Raw genomic sequence first — 12,813 nt, 5'->3', positions numbered from 1 at the left:
TGAGGGAGTACTTATTGGTCTAAACAGATCCATATGAAGCAAATCTAAACAACTATCAATGGATGAGCATGATTTTGACTTGAAAGAAGCCTTGTGCTGTTTACCTTTCTCACAAGGTCCACACAGCTTGTCCTTCTCATACTTAATCACAGGACGACCAGACACCAACTCTTTCTTACACAGCTTGTTGATGTCCTTAAAGTTCATATGAGACAACCTCTTATGCCACAGCTAATTCAACTCATCTTGAGTCTTTGACATGAAACAAACTTCCTTTGTAACAGTTGGATTTCTCATATCAAAAGAATACAAAGACTCATCTCTATTTGCAATCAACACCACATTGCCTTATCAGATTGTGCTTCAAACCATTTACATAAGACACCCTTCTAAAAGTAAGGGGACTATTTGAAAGTATACCAAATCCTTCAGTTCTTCCTTGAAAGTCATTTCCAAATGTAACACTAGGACCAACGCTTGTCCTAAAGCTACATAGCAGGGACTTATATCCGGTCATATACTTGGAACACTCACTGTCCAAGTGCCAGGTATGTACGTTATGATAGCCCTGCATTTGCAATAAGATATTAGTTCATTTTGGGAACCCATCCATGGATGGGTTCACCGGATCTGACAGTTTGGCCAGACTCAGATTGGAGAGTGGAACTGATAACCTTATCACATTTAGAAACCCATTGTTGCTTGATCTGACCCTTACCAGATTTGAAGGTCTTTCTAGCAACACTTAGAGTTTCTTTTTGAACAAAACCTTTGCCTATTTCAGATTTCTTGCATTCAAGTATTAATTTACTTTGATTAACTAAATTGGGATTTGATACATCAACAAGTAAATTAGTTTGATTTGAAATCTCACCTTTTCTAGACTCAACATATTTGGAAATCATTTTGTTCGCCATATTATTTGGTTCACCGTAACGATTGCAACATGTAATTGTTAGAATTTATGTAGTTGTTTTCATTTTTAATAAAATTGAGTTGCTTAATTACTTTTAAATGTTGTTTTCTATGTTTTTTAAAAAAAATAAGTGACAAAAGAAGGATACCTAATTAGAAAAAAGAAACATAAATTTCATATTGAAAGCTGCATAAAAACATATTAAAACATCATAGTCTTACATTAAAACGCCTAGGAATTCAAGAAATAAACGGGTTAAAACAACACACAAAAACAACACAAACTAACGGAAACAGATAAGCGACAACATTATTGTCACATTCAAAGTTCAGGGCATGTCTTCCTGTTATGGCCCAATCCACCGCAAACACCACATCTAGCTTGTTGTCTTGAGCTTGAGGTTGAAGATCTGCTGGTAGAACTCTCATTCATCTCGTTCCGGTACCATCTGGTGCGTCTCCTACCCCATTGCGTGACCAGTTTTTCCGGGTCTCCCTGGCTCTGCCAATCTACCTACACCCAGTAATTCACGTCTCGGAGGGGAGCAAGTGCATCATTATACTGATTTATCCACGTCCTAGTTGTGTACCTCTTACTTGGAAGATTAGCAGCTCTCTCTTGTCTATATCCGCAAACAGCAATGGCATGAGAACATGGAAACCTTTGATGCTGCCAAGCTCCACAAGAGCATTTTTTCCTATTCTCCCCTATGACAACATTGTATGTGTACTCGCCTTGTGCATTTCTTTGGTTTGTTCTGACCGTGTAATTTCCTGTTCGTTCATCAAACACTTCCACCCTATGGCTTGTTGAGGCTCTTTCACGCATCTGATAAACCTCCTACATTTTGCGAGCTAGTGGTGGGTTCCAACTGTTGGCCTTCCGGTATTGGCTGACAAAATGGTCTCTTGTCCAAGTAAAAGTGGTCTCAATTAAAGCTCTAATAGGTAGCATTCGAGCCTTACCAAAGATATTGTTTTGGCACTCGGCAATGTTTATCGTTAAGTTACCCCAACGACGAAGCCCCAAATCGTGCCTTAGAGTCCACTTATCCAAACCAATGTTTCTCATATACGGCGAAACAGCATCATCTTCACCTTTGACTTGATTAATCGCCTAAGTATACTTGGATGATTGGGATGTGGAACCGATAACCTAAGCCAGATTTTTGATTCTCCTGTTCTTGAAGTGCGAGTTCACGTTGCTACAAACGTGCCTTAAACAATACCGATGATGCTACCCGTCAATTTGGTTAACTGCATTAAGAATGCCTTGGTGACGGTCTGAAATGATACACAAATCACCCTGCCGCTGCGATCCGACATGCTCTTCAAAGAGATTTAGAAACCATCCCCAACTTTCATTAGACTCTTCATCAACCAAGGCAAAAGCGACCGACAATAGTTGTCCATTGGCGTTCTTCGTCACCACAGTTAACAACTTACCCTTGTAGTTGCCTTTCAAATGAGTGCCATCGACAAAGATCACCGGAATACAACGTTGGAATGCCCTAATTGTTGGTCCAAATGCCCAAAATACAAACTTGAATGTATGTATATGGCTTAAACTGGTTGGAGAATGGAGCCATTCCACAACAGTGTCTGGGTTAGCACGTTGTAATTCAGCAACATACTTAGGCAATGCATCAAAGTTACTCGGCCAAGTTCCATACAACCTTTCAATTGCTAACCTTCGTGCATTCCACGCCTTGGCATAGCTCACATCAACATTGAAAGTTGTTTTTACTTGCGCCTGGATCTGTCTGACTTTTAAAGTTAAATCCTCCCGCACTTGTGACAAAATTTCAGAAGCAATCATACTTGCTGTCATACATCGGTTGTTGTTAGATATCATTCTCCATAACAATTGTGACTCTCCACCCACTTTGTGATCTGAAACAATCCTAATCTGCTTCTGTTAGATCCAACTACAACTCACCTACACGGTACCCGGTCCATAACACCAAGATAATTCTTCCCCCTGGTTATGCACTGTGCTTTCCAAAACGTTGGCCTCGTATCCATAACAATAAGTTCTTTGTTTTCTCTTATGTTCCAAAGCCTAACAGCGTGTACAAGCTCCGCCTTGCTTTGAAAAAACATTCCTTTTTCTATCACATTTCTTTCTTGCGACCAAAATACTACATCTTCTTGAACTTCATTGAATGGCATTACACGATCTTCATTATCATCGACAAGATTAAGAACCTGTTCATGCTCCAAAGGACCTTGTGCATGGGCCCCTTCTTCTTCCTCATCTCCAGATACATCCCCATCAACACTATATCCGTCGATGGTATCATCGCTTGTATTAGGTGCCACGTCACTTGATCCATCACCCATTAGGTCAATTTCATGATCTTGAACATGTTCATCGTCTTCATTGTCATTGTCTTCATCATCGTCATTGTCTTCATCATCTTCGTTATCTTCATCATCTTCTGGCTGGTTACTCCTTTGAAAAAAACATTGGCTTTGAGTCAGGCTTAACAACTGGTTTGTAAAAGTAGCCTCGAACTTCACTTCAAATTGCGCTTCACCCAGATGATAAATCATTGCCAAAGTATTATCATCTGTAATTAAATTCCTAAAAGGAACACCCTTAAATTCATACCATAAATATAACTGCAGTTAGAAGTCTTGTTTTGAAACACCAAAACAACTGTAAGTCATATCACAAATTTGTGAATAAGTCATTAAGTGAAAAAGAGGAAAACTTCTTCTTTTCGGTGGATCTCCATTTTGAAGGATCCTATTTACGAATGACACACAGTCATCCCATATTAACTGAACTATAATTGGGTTGAATGATGATGAAGATGCCATTTTTTTTTTTAAATTAAACTATGACAGTGTTTGAAATGTTATCTGAAAATATATGTTTGAGATACTGATAATGCTTCAAGATACATCACATATACTATACTATATATAGATAAATAATGAATTAGGTATACATGTGGAATTAGGGTTTCACCAGGTCGCGACACGTGTTAGGGTTAGCTCGAAACCGGTAATTAAAAAACCGCTTTCAGGCTTTAGTCACATCGCACTATTTCGGTCAAAGATGCTCTGCAACTTGTCAGCTTTCTCTGAAACCGGTAATTGAAATACCGGTTTCGAAGTTGTTTTTTTGAACCCGGTAATTCAAATACCGGTTTTGAGCCAAATTTTTGAACCCGGTTTTTGAAATGCCGGTTTACCCGGTTGTATAACCTTTTTTTTCGAAAACTTGTTTTACAAAACACCCTTAAAAAATCACTGTTTCAAAAAATTTTTCCACAACAAAGTGGCCGGGTGCTGCTTAATTTCTTTACAAGTGATGATAATATCAATATTATCATTACCGTTTATATTTCTGTAAATGCAAGTTTTTAGTAAAACTTTGTTACTTTATTTCAGAAATGGCTACTAAATTTAACTTCGCTACTAATGGTACACTGTTGGAGCTCTGAATCTCAATATGTGGGACATACGGTCTCCACAAACATGGGACCTTTGGATTTCTGAATTGCATCAGGAACGTACCATCATGGGGCTTCATCGACGGTGAGAAACTCTAATTAATACTTACTTTGCAAAATATTTCAATCTAAACAAACTGGGCACTTCGGTTTATGCTTCAAATTTTCCACCTAATTAGTGTTTCATCGAAAGACATGCGTGTGGAATACAATGCATATCGTTGGATCAAATTGGCTTTTAGCCGGTGAGAATGCTACCAAGGATAAACCGGTTCTTGGCTTGCAATAGGACAATGGCCGGCCCTATTCTCTTCTTTACAGATCCCCGCTGCTGAGTTTTGTTTTGGACGAAAGGATATCATGCATGACACTCGTGGTGTTCTTTCTCAGGTTGCAGGTGTTAATTTAGAGTAATAATTAGCGTGCTTCTTGAGGGCGATGAGGATGTTATTTTTGGTGAAGTACGTTGTAAAAGTTTACTTGATGCCCAACAACCTTTTATTTCCGAAACTTAATTAATGGTGTCTCGCGACAATGAAGTTCATGTACCCACTTTTGGATTCTCTTGTGGTTTTAGGACAACAACCGTGTTTTGACAACAAAAGTGTTAGAAGATGCATTTATCAAGAAGAACGATCGAACACATGCACTAAACCTCCGGAGGCAGTGTTAGAACAAGACTTATTTTCGTTAGAGAAACTTTTGAACGAAACTGATCCAAATTTTGTTTCTAAGATAGGGAAGAGTCACAGTTTGATGAGCTTCTCCATAGCATTAGGGATCCGAATTTTTTTTGAATTATCAAGGCAAAAATAGCATTCAAGTCTTTAACTTTTGTCACACAATAGAGGATGGATTCATTCCACCTTCTGATCAATGATCTACAGCTTGAAATTCACTCCTTCCCAAAAAGGTGAACATTTTTGTGTGGCGACTATTGCGAGATCGTCTCCCACCTCGTGTCAATTTGGCCAGCCGTGGTATTCCAAGTACATCCTTAGTTTGTCCAGTTTGTTCGAATGTAACATTTCGTGAAACTGGAAGTTAGCTTTTGAAGAACAAATTTGGATATGATGATAACGTATTCAACCATCAGAAAGAATCAGAATTTGATGTGTCATTAGCAAAGTAATTTTGATTTCCTACTAGCAGCTACTAGCTAGCATACATGTTGGTTAGATCTTAGATGGCCGTAATAGGCAGTATTTGAGCATACATTACACAAATAGTTATGATGTTATTTGGTGTAACATGCTCAAATAGTTTAACACGAGGGCGCGCAACCCACATATATAATCTGTATATAAATAATTGTTGAATTTCCATCTTAGATTACCGATCTTGGCTTTCACAGACAAATTGCAGGTATTTCCATATGGAATTAATTCAGTTATTCCCTTTCAAAATAAGAAAATCCATTCGATTTTTCGAAGTTGTACTTAATAATCCAACCATTGTTCAAAGTAAGTATTTGATCAGCTTTGGGCGACTTCTGATTTAACTAGCTATAGAACTTTTTTTAACTCTTAACACCCTTGAAATTTATAAATAAGCATTGGCCAATGGAATCCTTAAATCCAATTCTATGTGACCACTATCTTGAAAGACTTTGTGGGATCCTTGATTTACTCCAAGTCTACCACTAAATGTCTTGTGGGATCATTCAGTCATATAATATATCATCTTGAAGTTCTGATATTTTTATTTTTTTATTTTTTCCGATTTGACCAATAAAGGTAATTCAGTTATTGCCTTTTAGAAAAAAAAAAAAAAAAAGAAAGACCGTTGGGTTCTTCGAAGTTTCACTCTTAACCATAATCCAACTAGAAGGAGTAAGTATCTGATTAAAGTCTGGGCGACTTCAAAGGAAAAGATTGATTACCGGAAGATTAAGATTCAAAAAGGCTGCAAATTGATACAATATAACGATATTCCACTTTGCAACTTCTGCACCTGCAGCTCTAAATACGACCAGAAACCTTACTTGCAGTCTGTGAAAAGTTCAAAAAAAATAAATAAATAAGAAGTCTGTTTCAACCTAATCCACAACCTTAAACATTAAACACTAAAACTCGCGATTTTGGATTTTTCTTAATGACATCAACAACTTGTGAAACTGAATTCTGGGATATATACTTTAGGCAACTCAACATCATTAACGGAAAGAATAACATCACCGCGCCGGCTAGCAACCTTGGGTACAGTCACGCTAGAGAAGCTTCTTGTACAGGCAATCCAACATATACACTTTGAGCGAAGATAATAACATATGCAAAAACTATATTGGTAATCACACCAGCTGATTTAACAAAAACTCTATCCAAAATAGGCCTATATTTCAACAACATCAATTGGGATATCACTATCATGATCATTATCAAGAAAACAAACAAAATACCCACTAACTTTCAATCTCCACCAAAATAACACAATTTACAAACTTCCCATGGACAGACTCAATATCTAAAGACACTAACCCAATCAGACCATCCACCTCCTTATAACACTCCATGGCCAAACCAAGTGTTGAATTCTTGATCATGACATTTGTGCGATTCATGAATTCAAAAAGAATTGGCTGACAATAATAGGAGTAAACAGTTTATCGACCCACAAGCTATTTCTGTATGTAGCTACTATCTCTTGAAAGACTTTGTGCGATCCTTGACGTTATTGCAGTCAAAAAGCACCAAGATCGACCCAAACAAGCTTTTTCTGTATGTATCCACTACCACTTGTAAGACTTTGCATGATCCTTGACGTTATCGCAGTCAAAAAGCACACATTATCGACCCAAACACGCTTTTTCTCTATGTTTCCACCACCTCTTGTAAGACTTTGCGTGATCCTTGACGTTATTATTGCAGTCAAAAAGCACACATTATCGACCCAAACACACTTTTTCTCTATGTTTGCACCACCTCTTGTAAGACTTTGTGTGATCCTTGACGTTATTATTGCAGTCAAAAAGCACACATTATCGACCCAAACAAGCTTTTTCTGTATGTATCCACTACCTGTGGAAAGACTTTGCGTGATCCTTGACGTTATTGCAGTCAAAAAGCACACATTATCCACCCAAACAAGCTTTTTCTGTATGTATCCACTACCTGTGGAAAGACTTTGTGTGATCCTTGACTTTATCGCAGTCAAAATGCACACATTATTGACCCAAACAAGCTTTTTCTCTATGTATCCACTACCTCTTGAAAGACTTTGTGTGATCCTTGACGTTATTGTAGTCAAAAAGCACACAATATCGACCCAAACAAGCATTTTCTGTACCACTATCTCCTGAAAGACTTTGTGTGATCCTTGACGTTATCGCAGTCAAAAAGCACACATTATCGACTCAAACAAGCTTTTTCTGTATGTATCCACTACCTGTGGAAAGACTTTGTGTGATCCTTGACTGCCTCCAAGTCTACTATGACTTTTTTTAGAAGACTTTGTACGATCCTTGAGTCCAACTCAACAATGAGATGTTTAAAAAGACTTTGTGCCATTCATACAGATTTTAAGGCATGCTGTGTTATATATATGCCCCATTCCCCCTACATCTGAATTATACAAACGTGTACCCTATCTTAATTAATCCAAAATGGAAACCATTTTTCTTGTCATTTTTATATTATTATTCATGTTCTTTCAAACATATGCCGCAAGCAGCAATGACACCATGATCATAGCTTCCTCAAACATTACATGTATCCAAAAAGAGCGGCAAACACTGCTCTTAATCAGACAAGGCATCACTGACCAATCAAATCGGCTGTCAACATGGACCGGATTAGAATGTTGTGAGTGGCAGGGAGTTGTGTGTGACGAGAAAACCGGTCAGGTTGTTGAACTTGGTCTCTCTGGTAATGGTATCACGTCCACCATTCCTGTCTGGTTATCAAACCTTACTGGCCTCATGCATCTATACCTTAACAATAACAATTTCCATGGCCGAATACCTGATTCTATTGGAACGTTGAGCTCTCTTTCTTCCATGGACCTTTCATATAATCAATTATCTGGTCCAATACCTTCCTCATTTGGTGGCCTATCAACCCTAAAAGTGCTCTCTCTTTCCTACAATCAATTGAGTGGGAGCATACCCAAAACCATTGGACTACTCACGAAGCTAGAAAGACTCTCTCTTTGGAATAATCAATTGAGCGGAAACATTCCCACTAGTCTTGGTCATCTTGCAAACCTCCGATTCCTTTATCTTCGTAGTAATCGATTGAGCGGGGTTGTTTCTGAAATTCACTTCACCAAACTCAAAAATCTAACTTGGTTGTCCTTGTCTGAAAATTCATTGATAAGGTTGAATGTGAGCCCTTATTGGATTCCTCCCTTCCAATTGACGTCTTTTTATGCAAGTTCCTGCAACATCGGACCTCGATTCCCAAGTTGGTTTCAAACCCAAACAAATCTTCGATATTTATATCTTAGAAATTCGAGTATTAAGGATACAATACCAGAGTGGTTTGAGAACATCTCATCTCATCTTTGGTGGTTGGATTTGTTTGACAACCAGATCTGTGGAAATTTGCCACGTATACATATCAACAACACAGGTATACAAGATTTTGATACCTACTACTTTTCTTGTCATTAGATCTATTTCCTAAAACCTGCAATTTGTTTGAATTTATATTAATTTTTAGGTTGTGCTTGAATAAAGTTAAATAATCAAGACTTTTATTATAAACTAGAGGGGTATCCGTGCAAAGCGGCGGTGGTGTGACGGCGAGGGCGAGTGGGGGTGGTGGTGGTAGCGACGGGTGGTGGCGGTTGCGAATCTTGGGGGCGACGAGTAGTGGAAAACTAATTGACGTAAAATATGGTATATAGTTATTTTGGGAGTTGATAAATAAATGTCGTAAATTATTTCATTAAGAATATTTTGATATATCATCAATATAGGAATGAAAGTATACATAATTAAGTAGAGTGAGAGTAAAATAGCTATATCAAATCATATTTTAAAAAGGAGAGAAAATGTGAAATACATTATATAAGGTATTAATAATAGAGAAGAACTCTTTACCTTTTACTTTTTGTGCATACTTAGGGCGCGTTTATTTCACAGAATTTGATGGAATTTGGTGGAATTGGAATTGAATTTCATTCCTTAGTGCGTTTGGTTGTTCAAAGAAGGAGGAATCACATTCCGTAGGAATGTAAACATTCCATCATTTGATGGAATCTCCATTCCTTAGGGATGGAGGAATGAATCTCATTCCTTCACACACTTGAATTTGCAAAAAATCAAAAACATTCCGTTAAATTTCATTCATTCAAATTCCAATTCCTTTGATAGATCTCATTCCTTCCAAAAACATTCTGTGAACCAAACGTGCCCTTAGAGTTAACAATAAACTACATATTTAATTTTACTATAAATCATTTTTGTCTTTTTTGTTATTTAAAAAAGATGAAAATTCTATGCGAGCAATTTTTCCAGAAATTATTTTTGCCTTTTCTTATATGTTTTGATTGGATTATATCCCACATAATACGTGTTAAGACATATATAACTAATAAAATACTAATATTTCATGATGTCGTATATTCACGAATTGTAAACAAAAGGGTTGAAATACGATAATTTTATATTTGCTTCCATATAACCAAATGAGTTTAAGTAAATATTGATAAGTAATTGGCACAATGTTGATAAGAGAGAGAGAGAATTTAGGGGCTTCAAATTTGATATAACATCGTGAAGATGAAAATGGTGAAAGATTTAATAGATACCAAATTTTTAAATCTTGTAATTATATTTATTTGTCTATTAATAACTTTCTTTGCATCAAAGAGTTTTCATGAAACAAAAAATTTAGCAATAACTATTAATATATTTTAAATACATATTTGGAAAATAAGTAATACTTATTAAAGGATCTAACTTAATCTATACTATATTATAAAGCAAAAAGCTTTGTCTAAATTTTACGTTTCAATATTTACTTTTTGTCTCATATCAATTCTATATTTACCTAAAATAACTATATATATTACCCTTTTGCTCTTCTCAAATCTCAATTAATCATTTTTTTTCTCTCTCCTCCATAAATCATTTATTCCTCCAACTCATTCAAAATCTTTTATCTCAAAAACCGTACATCGATAAATTATAAAAATTATATGGGTGTTCTTAAAATTTCATGCTTTTTCATTAGAGATGTCATTCGATATACTTTCGACGAATTTTTAAATACGAGGGCGGACGACTAAGGCATTTGGCTATCAAACTCTATGACCTATCACCTCCTATGATCAATCACATTTTATGACCTATCACCCCACCATCTCACCGTCACTAACTCGATGGTCGCCGCAACGCGCGGGTACCGTTCTCATATATTTTAAAATATAATAATAGTTATTATTAAATCTCTTAGATGAAAAGAAAGTTATTAATAAACAAATAAATATATTTGGAAGCCAAATACAAGATTAGAACTCATGATCTCTAATTTTTAATAGGGTTAAGTCACTGGATGACCATCGTACTTTCCTTCTTGTACCTGGTTGCCCATCAAACCAAAAAACTAAGCTGTATGACCAACATACTTTTCAAATTTGTACACGGTAGACCAAAAGTTGACCGGTTGACCGGTGATAGCCGGTTAAACGTATTTTCTTTTAGGGTTAAGTCACTGGATGACTATCGTACTTTCCTTCTTATACATGGTTGCGCATCAAACCAGAAAACTGAGTTGTGTGACCAACATACTTTTCAAATTTGTATACGGTTGACCAAAAGTTTACCTTTTTACCGGTTGCATTATTTTTTGATGACGTGAAAATGAAGTGAATTATTTTTAACAATGACTTGAATGCCCAGTCAGCAATTATGTGTATAGAAACGTATTACTAATTTGTATAATAATAATAATAATAATAACAATAATAATATTAATAATAATAATATATTGAATTAACACCAGCAGATTCCGGCCAGAAGCAGCAGACTCTAAAAAAGTTAACCAAACATAAATTCTCATATATTGAAATTGAATTCATCCATGCTCATATATGGAAAACGAATTCATTTCACTAATTGTCAAATAAATCTAGGGTTTTCAAAACCCCCAATTCCTAACTAAATTCAATACAAATAAATCTGTTATACATGTAACAGATCTGGAAATTTATTTCCTAATTCCAACTAGGGTTTTCAAAACCCTCAAATCCAAACTAAATTCATACACAAATTTTGGTCAACCGGTCAACTTTTGGTCAACCGTGTACAAATTTGAAAAGTATGTTGATCATACAGCTTAGTTTTCTGGTTTGATGGGCAACCATGTACAAGAAGAAAAATACGATGGTCATCCAGTGACTTTTCAAATTGCGATGTCATTGCCACGTCATCAAACAATAATGTAACCGGTAAAAAGGTAAACTTTTGGTCAATCGTGTACAAATTTGAAAAGTATGTTCGTCATACAGCTTAGTTTTCTGGTTTGATGGGCAACCATGTACAAGAAGGAAAGTACGATGGTCATCCAATGACTTAACTCTTTTTAATATTATACACAAACCACTTGATCTAACTTAATATTTTTTATTTTTTGCAAAACTACGATAGATATTTTGTGAATCTTAAACCTAATTTAAAGATATTGATTATATCATTATCGATCGTTTCTTTGTATTTAATTATCTTTGTACGTGGAGCATAATTTACTTTAATATAATATAAAACTAGATTATATTGATAACGTTATCTAATATTTTACTATCTGATTATATTATCAATGTTAAATTAGATATTTACTTTATCAGTTTCACTCACATATTTTTGACATTTGTCTTTATATTCGATTTAAATTTCATTCTTTTCACCTTTATATCTTCTTTACGCTCATTTTTTTCTTTATATATATATTTTACTTTATATGTAGTCAATTTCGGTGGTATACCAGTGGTATACCGGTGGTATTTCGGTTTTCGGTTCTCCAATGGTATACCGGTATAGTTTTTTGTCCAAAATTTCGTTACCAAGATTTTCGGTGAAATCGGTCAAATTTCGGTCCAAATTTAAGTGGTATACCAGTTTTTCAGATTTTTTAATTTTTTTATTAAATTATTTTTGTCCAAACTAGCAAACAACATAAGAAACACTCAACTTTTCAAGTATTAACACTAATCTATTAAATATTGACACTTTTAAACTTGACTTTGATATTCAGATTGAGTATTAACTTAATATAATTGCTATTTGTGTGTATAATTGCAATCTTTCTGGTATATATATATATATAATTATATATAACATTTTTAATAAGATTAAGATTACTGAAATACCACTGAAATAACCGATATTTTTAATACCAGTCCTTTACCAAAACACCGAAATTTTGGTCCTTCACTACTTAGCTTTATACATGTTCATTTTCAGATTTTAACATGCACAACAAAAGTATAATAT

At 35.4% G+C, this 12,813-nt stretch overlaps 2 protein-coding genes across 2 annotated transcripts in view; one reads left to right on the top strand and one right to left on the bottom strand.

The window, feature by feature from the left end:
- Nucleotides 1–2,152: 2,152 nt before the first annotated feature.
- On the bottom strand, nt 2,153–3,258 carry LOC122586586. The gene is made up of 2 exons (XM_043758573.1): nt 2,859–3,258; nt 2,153–2,739 (listed from the first exon to the last, which is right to left on the bottom strand). The coding sequence occupies exons 1-2, from the start codon at nt 3,256–3,258 to the stop codon at nt 2,153–2,155; spliced, it is 987 nt and encodes a 328-aa protein (XP_043614508.1).
- Nucleotides 3,259–7,980: 4,722 nt separating this feature from the next.
- The window catches only part of LOC122586578 (receptor-like protein EIX2), a 37,278-nt gene continuing 32,445 nt past the window's right edge, over nt 7,981–12,813 (top strand). The window contains exon 1 of the mRNA XM_043758562.1: nt 7,981–8,947. Coding sequence (XP_043614497.1) covers nt 7,981–8,947 — 967 coding nt within the window. The remainder of the gene's footprint in view (nt 8,948–12,813) is intronic.

The sequence above is a fragment of the Erigeron canadensis genome, chromosome 1, assembly GCF_010389155.1.
Source record: "Erigeron canadensis isolate Cc75 chromosome 1, C_canadensis_v1, whole genome shotgun sequence".
Lineage (NCBI taxonomy): Eukaryota > Viridiplantae > Streptophyta > Magnoliopsida > Asterales > Asteraceae > Erigeron > Erigeron canadensis.
The sequence above is the reverse complement of the archived record's forward strand: the minus strand, read 5'-3'. Positions and strand labels throughout refer to the sequence as shown.

Excerpts from the sequence above, each read along its gene's own strand:
- LOC122586586 (XM_043758573.1), bottom strand. The coding sequence starts at position 3,258 with ATGGGTGATGGATCAAGTGACGTGGCACCTAATACAAGCGATGATACC. Across the intron at positions 2,740-2,858 it reads TGTTATGGACCGGGTACCGT|CAAGTATGATTGCTTCTGAA; the intron begins GTAGGTGAGTTG and ends GATGTATGACAG.